This window comes from Grammomys surdaster, unplaced genomic scaffold (assembly GCF_004785775.1).
Source record: "Grammomys surdaster isolate TR1022 unplaced genomic scaffold, NIH_TR_1.0 62, whole genome shotgun sequence".
Lineage (NCBI taxonomy): Eukaryota > Metazoa > Chordata > Mammalia > Rodentia > Muridae > Grammomys > Grammomys surdaster.
The window spans coordinates 20,071,132-20,085,203 of record NW_021604564.1 but is presented as its reverse complement, the minus strand read 5'-3'; the positions used below and the strand labels follow the sequence as shown (position 1 = coordinate 20,085,203).

General features: G+C 40.8%; 1 protein-coding gene across 1 annotated transcript in view; it reads left to right on the top strand.

Annotated features, from left to right (window-relative positions):
- Mccc1 (methylcrotonoyl-CoA carboxylase 1) overlaps positions 1-14,072 on the top strand; it is a 39,855-nt gene that overhangs the window by 11,524 nt on the left and 14,259 nt on the right. Inside the window, exons 8-13 of the mRNA XM_028763706.1 lie at positions 2,140-2,251; positions 3,460-3,541; positions 9,405-9,532; positions 11,356-11,539; positions 12,097-12,206; positions 13,519-13,735. Coding sequence (XP_028619539.1) covers positions 2,140-2,251; positions 3,460-3,541; positions 9,405-9,532; positions 11,356-11,539; positions 12,097-12,206; positions 13,519-13,735 — 833 coding nt within the window. The remainder of the gene's footprint in view (positions 1-2,139; positions 2,252-3,459; positions 3,542-9,404; positions 9,533-11,355; positions 11,540-12,096; positions 12,207-13,518; positions 13,736-14,072) is intronic.

Genomic DNA, 14,072 nt, shown 5'->3' with positions numbered 1-14,072 from the left:
CCATTTTAAAGGTATTCTGTGTTACTTGAAAAGCATGAGAAGGAAAAAAAGGAAGAAGAAGTAATTTGAAGTAGTTATAGTCAAGGATTTTCCAAAATTAGGGACGATCTCAACAAGACCTTAGAAGGACAGATGAGCAACTCTCTGGATAAGTAACTAGATTCCTACTCCCGTGCGCATGAATTTTAACATGGAAGACAAAGAGAATCCGTGGGAGTGGAAGGCTGCTAGCTTGGATCTGAGGTGCTCATATTTGTGTGAAGGTTTAGTCTCCAGCTTGACATTCACTGGAGGGAGAAGCCTGGTCTGAGATAGTCCAGTCCAAGAGGATGTGCCCTTGGAAGAGACAATGGGGCCGCCCCCTGTTTTCCTTTCTTAGCTATGAGGTATATTTGGCTCGGCCATGCCCTCTCACGTAGATGAGCTGTCCAAGGCCTAGGGCAGCAGGGCCAGTTGGTTCTGAATTGAGCCCTGGCAACCAGATCCACAAACAGTGACAATAGTCTCTCTCTTTATGATTTATTTATTTTTAATTTTTGAAATTATAATTTTTGCCATTCCCTTTCTTCCCTCAAAACCCTCCTACATACCCCACCTTGTTGTCTTTCAAATTCATGGCCTCTTTTTTCATTAATTGTTATTGCATGCATATATGTATGTACATATACTTAAATATAACCTTCTCAGTCTGTACAATGTTATATGTATCTTCTCAGAGCTCACCATCTGGCATTGGATAACCAATTCATGTGCCTGTCCCTGGGGAAGACTATTTCTTCTTTTCTCAATGCTCTTTACTTGCCTATAGTTCTTTGTGTAAGGTTGAGGCCTCCTGTCCTTTCTGCCATGCCATCCACTTTGGCATATCTGTTGTCCTTGTTCAGCTCATGTCTAGGCAGTCATGTTGTTGAGACTGTCAGGGTAAACTCCGACATCACTAAGAGATGCAAACCCACAGCACAATCCCTGACCCTCTCTCTGGCTCTTAGGATCCTTCCATCCCTCTTTTACAGGGTTCCCCGGGCTGTTGCAGCAGGTGTGATTTGTAGATGTATTGATTGGTCAGTGTTTGATTGGTTCTAGTTTTCTGCAGTGTCCATCTGTTGCAAAGAGAAGTTTCCTTGAGGAGGGGTGAGGACTCCACTATCCGTGTGTGTACAGCCAGATGTTTCTATTGCTGTTAGGGATTATGCTGGTTTAGTAAAGTGGTACATGTGTGTAGGTTCTTCTCCAGGACCCAGGAGTTCACCAGCCCTGGATAGTCAGCCAGGACCAAGTAGTGTGTGAGCCTCATTTTTCTAGGCATTACGTACGTATATCTGCTCTCAGCATGACTTATCAGAATTTTACTAGCTTTTTATCTTTGTTTACTCAATATTAAAATGCCTTTTGTGGGTTTTTTTCATGATTTAATACTAGCATACTCTTAAAATACTAATGATCTATGTTTATTTTTAATTATTTGATGTATGTCTTAGCTCCTTTATAGATGAGACATTTTGTTTTTTTGTTTTTGTTTTGTTTTTTGTTTTTTGTTTTGTTTTTTTCAAGACAGGGTTTCTCTGTGTAGCTCTGGCTGTCTTGGAACTCACTCTGTAGACCAGGCTGGCCTCAAACTCAGAAATCCGCCTGCCTCTGCCTCCCAAGTGCTGGGATTAAAGGTGTGCGCCACCACCACCCGGCTAGATGAGACATTTTGATTTCAATTATCCATTGTTTTTAAATTTTAACTGTAAAATTTTTTTGTTTGTTTTTAAGCCAGTTATTATGTGCCTTCTTATGAGCTATAGTTTATAATTAATTTTTATAACAAATTAATCAGTCTTAGATTTTTTTTTATTTTGTGATTAACTTCTATTTTGGGTTTCCTATATTTTCACTCTTCTTACCTACCAGTCATTTCAGATACATAAATTTATTTTCTGTAGTATTTATCATACAAACAGGAATCTTTTAACTCAGATTTTACAAGACTGTACCCATGTTCCTAGGTTGTGACCTCAGCGTAGAGTCCAGATAACACGTTTCTCAAAGAAAATGGAGGAATCTTGGTCATTTTGGCCAACTGTTTGGGTTGATAAATGGGTGCTCTCTCAATGCTTAATGAAGAATATCAACACGTGTTTCTTTTTGAAATAGGCATGTGGAAGTCCAGGTGTTTGGTGATCACCATGGCAATGCTGTGTACCTGTTTGAAAGAGACTGTAGTGTGCAGAGGCGACATCAGAAGATCATTGAGGAGGCCCCAGCGGTAAGGAAGCTAAAAGGACTTTTCTGAGGTTCTGTTGAATGTATGCCTTGTTCAATTTCATTTTCACGACTGATCTGTAACGCTAACGTCTCCCATCCCTAGCATCCAAATAGTAACTTAGTAATAACACCTCGGTGCAGAGCTGAGGATCCAGGGGTGGGAAGTAGAGTATTGCTCTGGGACCAGACACAGCTGAGTCATGTTCCTTCTGGACAAAGTCCAGCAAGGTCTGTTTTGGTGCAGGTATCAGACTAAGAGTTATGAGCTGGACAGGGAGGTTAGAGCACACAGTCTTAGCAGTAGTTAACTAGAATTAATTATGTAATTGAAATGGAATTGTCCAGTTAGTTGGACATCTTCTTCATAGAGAAGAGTCTTGTTTTAACTACTGTTTCAGCATGTTCCTGAACTAATTTAGTCATCTTCGTGCCCAAGAGTTACACTGTGGAGGAGCTGTAATCACTGTTTGACATCTGCCCCTTAGTGTGTTCCCATCCCTCTGTTGGTTCAGGTTGCAAGAAGGGTCAAAGCCAGGGCTACCTATATTTGGGCTTATGTTCCTTTGGGGCTTACAATGGCCATTGGTGAGATATATGTTGTCTGTATTTCTGAAACATTAGGGGTCTGAGGTTCCTAGTTAACCAGTTTGTTCTTATACTATTCAAAATAGAATATTTTGTTGCAGAATATATTAGATATTTGATATATATATGTATATATATTTTTTTTAGATAAATAAATAAATTAGATAAATAGGTAAATATATTAGATATTTGAACTTCAGTAAAGCTTAATTTCTAAGCAGTGATTACCTAAATGCCTATGTGTACAGCACTGCTTTAAACAGTACCTGCAGAAGCAGGTTGTGAGCTGCCTGATGTGGGTGCTGGGAATCCAATTCTAACCCTCTCCAATGCTGACCCATCTCTCCGGCTCAATACTTGTTATCTTTTATATAGATATAGAGGTTGTTATGAAAATACAAAGTATAAAGATATGTAATTATGCTGAGGAATAGCTGTAGTTCACAGACATTACTAGCATAAGTATTCAACTTTGATTACTGACAGACAAATTGGCATATTTTCTTTTGAATGCAGCTACTATACACTATTATCTAATGTACATTTTAATTGTTTTTGCATTCTGGTGGAAATGTATTGTGAGACCAAGTATTAATAGAAATTATCTTGAATATCTTCCTGTAGCCTGGTATTAATCCTGAAGTAAGAAGAAGGCTGGGAGAGGCTGCAGTCAGAGCCGCGAAAGCTGTCAAATATGTGGGAGCAGGTATGTTAAAACTTGTAAAAGCTGTGTTTGTTTCAGATTAGAGGGACATAAACCACGCTCCGCTTGATGTTTTAACCATATCTGCAGTGAAAAATACACTTTTAAGCAATAAACATTTTCCTAATCAGGGCTTAGCTTAATCAGATATGTGAAAGTTTGATACTTCCTATTCTATTTCAAGATAAGATGAATAAATTGGTTTTCTTTTGAGCTCAGAGTTGAAGCTAGGGCCTCACATATGACTGGTCAAGGGCTTTATCGTGGAGGTATACCCTAATGTCTTTAAGAGCAGTTTTTAGATCACAGCAAAACTGAACAAAAAGCCAAAGTTATATTTCTACCTAGCCTGCCCCACCCCAGCCTCTAGCCGTGTTAGCATCCCTGGACAAGGGTCATACCTTGTGTGAACTTGCATGGTTCACACCTGCCCTAGACCATGTTATCCAGTCTAGTTCCTAGTGTTGTACATGTAGCCTGTGAGTTTTGAGAAATGTGTAATGATACGTGCCTCTTCCTGCATTAATAGTATCTCACAGAATAGTCTCACTGACATAAGAATCCTCTCTGCTCTCTCTGTGCCTCCCTTCTCTGGCATTAAATACTGGCAGCCACCGCTCTTTATGCTGCCTTCATGTACCATTGCAAGAATGTATACAGTTGGAATCGTACCATGTGAAGCCTTCCCAGATTGGCCCCTTCTCCTTAGTACTGTATATTTAACTTCCCTCCATGTCAACTCACAGTTTGATATTTATTTCTTATTGTTCTAAATAATATGCCATGACTGTATAACTTAACCATTGATAAGCTTGGTTGCTTCCAACTTTTAGCAATTACAGATAAAGTTACTATAAACATTCATACACAGAATTCTGTGTGGGTATAAATTTTCATTTCATTTGTATAAATACAAAGGATTGTAATTGTTATATCATGCTACAAATATATTTATTTTGAAAGAAATTGCTGTCTTCCAAAATCTCCTGCAGTTTTTGGCATTGTCTGGTCAGTTTTTGTCAACATGACACAAACTAGAGTCATTTGAAAAGGGGGACCCCAGTTGAGGAATTGCCTCCATCAGATTGGCTGGAGGGCATGTCTATGGGCTATTTTCTTGATTAATGATGGATGCAGGAGGGCCCAGTCCAATGTGGGTGGTGCCATCCCAGAGCAAGCAAGCAGGCCATGAGAAGGAAGCCGATAAGAAGGGCTGTTCCATTTCCTGCCTCTGAGTTCCTGCCTTGAGCTCCTGCCCTGGCTTCTCTCAGTGATGGCCTCGAAGGTGTAAGATGAATTAATAAACCCTTTCCCCAAGTTGCTTTTTTTTAGAAATCAGTGCTTTGAACTTTTAACCATTTGTTATCCCATTGTTTTATTCATTCATTCATTCATTCATTCATTCATTCATTCATCTTTCATGCTGGGGACAGACTGCAGAGTCTTGATCATGCTAGGAAGGTGCTATACCATTGAACTACATCTCAGTCCTCAATGTTTTAATATTTACTTCCCTAATGAGTTATATACCTACCAAGTTATAAATCTTTGTCATCTATGTGACTTCTTTGATAAAGTGTCAGTCTTTCATCTAGTTTTCAGTATTTTTTTTTTTTTTACTGTTTCTTGTCTTTTTTATGTTTCTTTTATAAATACTCAGTATCCAGGGTTCCCTCTCGCTTTATGCATGTCTTGTGGGGAGTAGACGTTTCCAAGTTTGACTAAGTCTTACCTGTCAGTTCTTCCATTGGCCGTGCCTTTGGGATGTGCAAGTGTCATTGCAAGACCCGAGTTTATCTAGATACTGTTGCATGTTATTTTCTAGGACTGTAGCATTGAAGTTCATGTCTAGACATATTATCTGTTTTGGGTTTATATGCCTTGTAAAGAATATAAAATCTGTGTTTAGATTCCTTGTTTTTCTTCTGAATGGTTTTGTTCCAGTACTATTATCCCAGCAAGTTATTTTATGAATATCACTAAGCTGATTCTAAAGTTTATATTAAGACACAAAGGGCCCCAAATAGCCAACTCAACAATATTGAAAGGCATTGTGCCACTGTATTGCCCGTGCCCCTTTGCCATAGGTTATGTATTTTCATGACTGTGTCTAGGCTTGGTTTTCTGGTCCATTGGTTCTCATCTGCTCATTCAGCAATACCATACACTCTCTGTTTAACTGTCGCCCCTGCAGAAAGTCTTCAAGCTGAGTTTTGTCATTCCTCCAACTTTGCTCTTCTCCTGAATTGTTAACTCAACAGTTGATTCAGTTGTTTTACATTCTTTTTTTTTTATATAATTTATTTTTTCTCAAATCGTAATTCATTCACACAGGGGTTATAAACACAGAAAGGCAGGATGTGGGGAAGGGAATGACACTGGAACGTGGGTCTTCAGGGAGAATACAGATATCTTCAGAACCGGGTATCGGCTGGGTGAAGGTTCAGGGGACAAGTCACTATGACTCTGCCTATGACTGGCTTGTCCTTATCTAAGTTGGTATTGTCTGCCCAGGCTGCCTATTTACAAGGTCTATGATTACTCAGGCTTGTAAATTTCCACAAAAGCTGCCTGTTTACATTAGCTTATAGCCATCTGTTTCAATGTTTTTCCACTGAGACCCAAGACTCGGTGTTAGTATACATGTATGACAGGCCTATTGCTGATTTTAGGCCTATGGCTGATTTTAGGCCTTCAGTGTATAAGCAGGGCTGCCCCTGACATCTCCTCCCTTCTCTAAGTATAGAAGGGCTGTGGCAATTCTAATCTTGCAAAGGCAGGGATAGAGGCCTGACCTCCAGTATTTGAAGGGGATGTTTTACATTCATTAAAGATTTATCTTTATGTATATGGGTAGTTTGCCTGAATGTATGTGTGCTCACTATGTGTGTGCCTAGTGTCATAGAGGCCAGAAGAGCATGTTGATCGTGGGAACTGGGGTTACAGATGGCTGTGATCTGCCATGTGGATGTGGGGATCCACCTGGGGTTCCTGTGCAAGAGCAGCCAGTGCTATTCACCACTAGGCCATCTCTCTTGTCCTCTGATTGGGGTGTGTGTGTGTGTGGAGAGAGAGAGAGAGAGAGAGAGAGAGAGAGAGAGAGAGAGAGAGAGAGAGAGAGAGAGAGAGAGAGGCAGAGACAGACAGAGACAGAGATTCAGAGCTAGAGAGACAGAGAGAGATTGTTCAGATGTCAGTTTCTTGTGACTTTTGAGGAACTGGTCTGTTTCATCTAGATTGCTGAGTTCATGAGTATAGAGTTATTGATCATATTCCTTCAGGTCTGGCTGTGCAGGTCAGTGGGAAAGCATGTGCCTCCTACATGGAAGACTCTGGGTTCAATCCCCAGCACCAACAGAGAAAGGACAACATTCCCCTTTAACTGTCCTTGAGACCTGTGCTGACATTCTTACTTCATTCCGACACTGTCGTTTCTATTCTCTCCTTCCCTCAGCCTGGCTAAATGCTGTTGATTTTATTGATCTTTTCAGGGAACTGTTTTTTGGTTTTTTTTTAACTTTTATTTTTCTCTATTGGAGACTGAGTTGGGGTAGCTCTATGCCATAACACCCACTCAACATGATTACAGCCCCATGCTCTAGCTCCAACATGATAAAGAAAGAAGAAAACAGCAATGATAGCAATGACATATTAACCAGATACAGAAGTGCTGCAATAACTGAGTGCTTTTACTAACAGCTTTTACTGTTATTTGTATTTTATTTAATACAAATAACAGAAGGGAGGGGCACAAGGATAATGTGAAATGAACTAAAAGGGTATTAGTTGATAAACATGAGAATAATAAAACAGTTAAATTGTTTCTCATTGGCAAGGAATCATCTGTAGCCCAGAATATGATCATTGCAAGTTTGAGAATATATTCTACCACTGTAGTCCATAGGTAACAATTTACCTAGTTGCTTGATGGTGCAGTTCACTTTAAGAATATGTCCTTGCTAATTATCTGCCTGCTGGATCTGCCTAATCTGATAGAATATTGACAGTTTTCAACTCCTATGATGAATTCATCTATTCTCCTTGTTCTCAGGTTTTGCCACACATATTCTGATATTGCTAGGTGTTTTTTCAGGACTGACCCCTTTACCATCTTTATATTATCATCTTTATATTATTCCTCATCCATGATAATGTTCCTTGCTCTGGAATGTGAATTGTCTTACATAGCTACTCCTGCTTCCTTTGGTGTTTAGATGAAGTGCCTTTCTTCTATACTTTTTCAAGTCAGTTAAGTTTTTAAATTAAAGATGGGTTTCTTGTAGACAGTATACAGTTGGGTCTTTTTTAAAGTCTTACTCGGTTTCTGTCTTTTTTGGTATGGGACTGTTGGAATTTACAGTGATTGCTGCTACCATTCAGGTAATGCACTTGTCATTCTAGCCTGACCATCTGAGCTCATCCCCGGAATCCACAGTGGAAGGAGAGAACCAACCCCTAAAAGTCATCTTCTGACCTCACGTGTGTGCCTTGCATGTCATGTATGTGTCTCCACGCACAGACATGCCCAATAAATACATAAAACTTTAAAACTTTTAAAAAGTCTTACCATATCATAGCATAAGCACAGGTGCTTTATAATAACAGACATCTCTAATATCTCCCTCTGTCCCTCCTGGTATTGTTGTCATGCAATATTATACATAAGCACACATATGAGGACATACCTATTCATAACCAATAATCATTTCTGTTATTTTAAACTGTTTGTTAAATCAACTAGCAATCAATCAAAGCAAATAGACTAACAGTTCATTCTACTCTCACCTATGTATTTTATGATTATTTCTTTATGTAGACACATAACTCTTACAAGGCTGATGTGATGGTTGTAGTCATTTGAAAAAAATCAGCTTACCTATACCTAAAATAATTATTGTGTAAAAGTAAGCCTAATAAACCTAAAAGACATTTGCCTACACTCAGGTCTGGGATCCATCCCACATGCTTGGAGAAGTATTGCAGCTCTTAATAGACTACTGACCAATAGACTTGGTATTAGCATATGACTTGGATAGCAAACAACTCGAAAGCCTTTCAGTGTTCCTAACCAAAGGGCTTCTCTTATTGTGGGTGGGGAGCAATACTTAGTACACCTGAGATAAAAGATGTCCGTGGAGTTACCGCCCCATACCTCACAAGGACTTTGAGGGAGAACTTGTGGTGCCCACAGTGATTAGGGGAAGAAAGTTATGTCTTTGTCCAGTGTTCAAGTGAGGTGGGGCATCATGTGTGAGGCTCTGGGGTAGGTATGCTGGGACAGTACTCTCAGTCCAAACATGTTCCCATTACTGCAGCGGGTACCACTGGTGTATAACTCGGGTGTAGCGTTTGCTCAGGATTCCAGAGACATTTCCCATTGCTGCATTTCATACAGTTCTCTATTCTAAACTGAGACTCATTTGCTGCTGAAAAATATGGTGTTTTCTTCATGAAATGCAAGTTATATACTATTAATGAAGTCCACAGCAATTAAATCAATGTGCTGCGTCATAGAAAGTATTTTATAAGCAAAAATGCAAATTAAATACATAAATGAAGTTTTCAGTAGTTAATGTATTTCATCATAGAAAGTATTTTGTAAAGACGTTTTTTAAATTGTATTTGTATCTTTCTCTGTGTGAGCGTGTTTTGCCTGCACGTATGCTTGTGTACCATCCCTGTGGAGGCCAGAAGAGGACATCAGATGTCCATTAGTCACCATGTAGGTGCTGGGAATGGAACCAGTCAGGGGGAGGGGGCTAGTGCTTTTAGCTTCTGAGCTGTCTTTCTAGTTCCTGTCCTAGAGAATCCTGACTTGCTGTTGATTATATGCCACTGAAGCGTGATGCTGCATTTTATCTTTTAGGAACTGTGGAATTCATTATGGACTCAAACCACAATTTTTATTTCATGGAGATGAACACAAGACTACAAGTGGAACATCCTGTCACTGAGATGATCACGGGGACTGACTTGGTGGAGTGGCAGCTCAGGGTGAGAAGGTTTTCCTGATAGACGTCGGTCCTGGGCTGTGGATGCAGCTTAGTGTTGGAGTACCTGCCTAGCATGAATGGTACCTGGGTGCAGCCCCCAGCACTTCCAGAAATAAGATCAGTGTTGAGAACACATTACATTCCAGACTTCTTTCATGCTGCTTTGGGTGGGACTCAGTTTTGTGGTTGTGATGGGGACAGGGAAATAGAAGTTTGTTTTTTTTTTTTAAATAATGCATCTGATGCTGCAATGTTGTTGGCACTTTAAGAACACAGATTCCTAATTTGTCAATTACCTTCTCCTCCCCTTGGGCCCTGGGCTGCAGGTGAGTGAGTCGTATCACTGTATCTTGTTCTGATCACTTGGCTCTCCCGGAACTCTCTTAATGTGCCAGTGTGTCCTCTAACTCACAGAGATCCTGAGTGACAGATTAAAGCTGTGCCACACCACATTCTGGCTGCTCAACGACTTCTTAAAAATGGGGTTTTGTGGTTCAAACAGCTGGGTTCAGGCTACAGCACAGATGGGCAGCAGGGTTCAGAGGTGTCAGTGAAGCAAAGGCTTTCAGATACTTAGTGTCTGTCTAAGAGTGATAGTGGTACAAAATTCCCAGCAGAAGGGTAGAGTTAGGACCAGTCTCTCTTGGACTTGGATGGAAGCCAGTCTCGGGAAAAAAAAAAAAATCCTATAAAAATAAGCCAGTTTGAAAATGGTCTGTGTGATAAGAAATAAGATGATGTCCTAAACAGTGAGCTACATGGCCAACACTTTTTTCTTTTGCATTAGAGATGATTAGAGCTCTAGTAGTATATCAAAAAGTTTCATTTTGAAACATAGGAAGGAAAGGTTACTGGGCAACATTTCCACAGTCCTTTCTGTAGCCAGGCTCTGAAAACAGAAGCTTGAGAAATTTCCCTGGTCAGGGTGAGTGTAGAGGCAAACTGAGCCCAGTCAAGATAGATAAGGGCTGTGGATTGAAACACCATAAACACATTGAGTTTAGTTCTTTCTACTCTGGTTCTGTACTATGGTTCCTGACCTGTCCTGATAGCAGGTTCTGAGGGACGATCTTATCTCTGCTGTGTGCTTACCGTTTCAGCTCAGAGTCATATTATATTACCTCTAGTCTTTTCTCTTGTGTCTATGTTGCTTTCCTCTGTGTGTGTGTGTGTGTTTGTACACACACGCTCGTGTGTGTGTTTTATCTTGGGAAAAAGCTTGTAAAGAAGGAGGAAGTGGCCACATAGTCTCCATTAGCTATTCCAAGTCATACTTATTAATGAATGAAATGTATTGAATTGGCATATACGAGCCCAGATGACAAGTATTTAGGAACCGTGAATGAGCAGTTCTACAGCTTGTGACCTGGGGTCACACAGACCTCCAATTCTTCTTCCTACCTTACTCTGTCACGGGCTTGGTGAGAGGGCAGTATAGTGGGCTGCTCACAGCCTTTTTCATGGGTGTGAATGTAATCCGAACACCAAGTGAACATATAAAGATGACTGGGAACTGAGTATTTTATCGCAAATGAAAATAGTCTTACCAGTAAGATACGTAAGTTTTCATGGTATTAAATACCAATTTTTAGAAAGTATCCATCAAATAGGCTTTCTCCACTTCAAACTCTAGCACCCATAATAATTGATAGATTATCCCCAAGCTTGACTCTTCTGTCTGATCTATATCTGTCTTACCTAGGGCATAAGACTATGGACAGCCACCATTTTTAATTGACTGCTTGTAAGCAAGACCATTGACCTGTAGGTCTGTTCACCAACCCGTAACATGCAGTTTCATAAGAAGCACTATTTTGTCACCAGATTGCAGCAGGAGAGAAGATTCCTTTGAGCCAGGAAGAAATCCCTCTGCAAGGCCATGCCTTTGAGGCTAGAATCTATGCAGAAGACCCTGACAATAACTTCATGCCAGGGGCCGGACCACTGGTTCACCTCTCTACCCCTCCAGCAGACATGTCTACGAGGATTGAAACTGGAGTCCGGCAAGGTAACATTGTTTTGCTCAGACTGGACTTAATCTCCAGGGCTCAAGTGAGTTTCCTGCCTCAACCTGCCAATGAGTTAAAACTGTAGATCTCACCGCCATACCCAGATTTAACTACATTATCACTGTGCGTGTTCTTGTTTAACATCTTATATATCTAATTACTTTGTGGGTTGGATGGGTTGGTGTATGTGGGCCCAGGGGATTGAAGGCTTGGAAGCTCCTAGTGGAAATAGTTTAATAAGAGAGGGTAGTACTTTGCCTTGACTGCCAAAGAGAGAGGAAAAAAGGCTGAAGAAAGCCAACCTGTGTGTCACTGAATAATATGTGTCACATGAGAAAGTCTGGTACTCTCAGTGACTAATCCTTCTTAGATTTGGGACAAATTTTTAAATCCCTCTGAGTCATGATTTCCTTGAAAATAAAACTGTGCCAAGGGCAGCTGCCATGCAGGAATTGGGGAGTCCTGGGCGTGAGGTGACAGGAAGCATGTCTTGCTCAGCCTTGCTTCAGTCCTCAGAGAACTGGCATTGACAACTTACAGTGTCTCTCGATTCCAGGAGATGAAGTCTCAGTGCATTATGACCCCATGATCGCAAAGCTCGTCGTGTGGGCCTCAGATCGCCAGTCAGCCCTGTCGAAACTGAGGTACAGCCTTCATCAGTACAACGTGAGTGAGCTGAGCCCAGAGGCCCGCTGTTAGCACCTCATCCCTACATTCCTGTGTGTCAGACACAAGCAGTTCTTCCCGGGCCAATTCCCCAAGCATCAGTGTGTATGGGCTTTGAGCTCTTCTTTATTTCAGTTGGAAAACAAAGGATTGTAGAAACAAAGCCACTAATGTCCCTACTGCATTCCAGTGACATCCTAGTCATCTATAAATAATGCCAACTATAGGACTGAGGCTAATCAGTTTTCCTTTAAAAAATTTTGATCTCCATATTCATCCATTGGTCAGAGGTAGGTTTTTTTTTGTTTGTTTGTTGTTATTTTGGGTTTTTTTTCTACCACATTAATTTTTGTGGTGCATAAGTCCCATCCACATTAACTTCACTTCATGGAAGGATTTATAAGACATGATTTTAAAGTTATCATGTGTGATTAGTCTATGTAAAAGCTGTGATTTCTATGGCTCCTATCACTGTGGTCACACTCACTGTCCCTTCAGTGGACCCGTGTGGAGAAGCATGCTTGTCTCCCCTTTAGTGCGTCCTCATCCCACACTGTGTGCTGACTGTCCTTGGTCAGCTTCCTCAGGGTTCAGTGCTCCATTCAGAACAGGACACTCTGACGTCTCTGTCACCTTGGCCAGCCTCAGCCTCTGTCAGGGCCCTTTGAAGGCCGCATCTGTTTTGCCTCACTGTCCCCAGAGCCTGTGTCAGAGCCTGTCACCTACAGCTGCTCAGGGAATGAAATAAGGAGGGGTAGCTGGGTAAGTGAACACATGAGCCCAGAGCCGTAGTTACCTCCATCTTTAATCCTTTCTTTCTTTAATTTATTTATTTAGGGCAGTATTAGAGATTGTGTTGCTCCTTTTTTTTTTTTTTTTAATTTTTATAACCATGTCTAAACATTGGATTTCAGTGTTAGAAGGAGGTTCTTCTCAGGCTGTTTATTCCTGTTCCCTCTCCAATATCATAATCCTGCCTGCCTGCCTGCCTTTGCAGGATCCTGTTTTGTGGAATGTTCTAAATGAAAATCTTTGGTCTCTTGCACAATAAATTTCATGTCTTGTTTTAAATTTTTACCATTTTTCTAATGTAAGCCAATTAAACACCACTCCCTTCTGTACCATGTCCTATATGCTAGTTCTCTTGTTAAGCTGCATTTTGAAGTATACGTCCAGATATGCAATGGTTAATCCAGTGACGGTGAGTGTAGCCTTTCTGCACGTGACACCTTAGTAAGTCATAGAGCAGACGCTTTGCTGAATCTGTTGTTTCCTATGCTCATTGGGGACCTGGGTTTGCTTCTCTTCCTAGATTGTTGGCTTGCGCACCAATGTGGACTTCCTGCTCCGGCTCTCTGGCCACCCAGAGTTTGAAGCTGGGAATGTGCACACTGACTTCATCTCTCAACACCACAAGGACCTGCTGCCCACTCACAGCACCCTAGCCAAAGAGTCTGTGTGCCAGGCAGCTCTGGGGCTCATCCTCAAAGAGAAAGAAATGACCAGTGCTTTTAAGCTCCACACTCAAGGTACAGAGCATTCCTTTCTTCCCTTGTCGTGCTCTCAGAATTAGCAAGAACCATGCTTCTGTTTCTGTGACATTCCAGCCTTTCCAGCTTCCAGTGATGATGTTTTTGGGGGTTTTCTTTTTTTTCTTTCTCTTTCTCTTTTTCTTTCTCTTTCTCTCTCTCTCTTTCTTTCTTTCTTTCTGTCTGTCTGTCTGTCTGTCTGTCTTTTGTGTGTGTGTGTATGTGTGTGTTATAAAAGAAATCTTCATATCTCCTAAGTATATAAACATACATGCATATATCACAAGTGGACACCTAAGCATAAGAGCATATATCACACATGCATATATCACACATG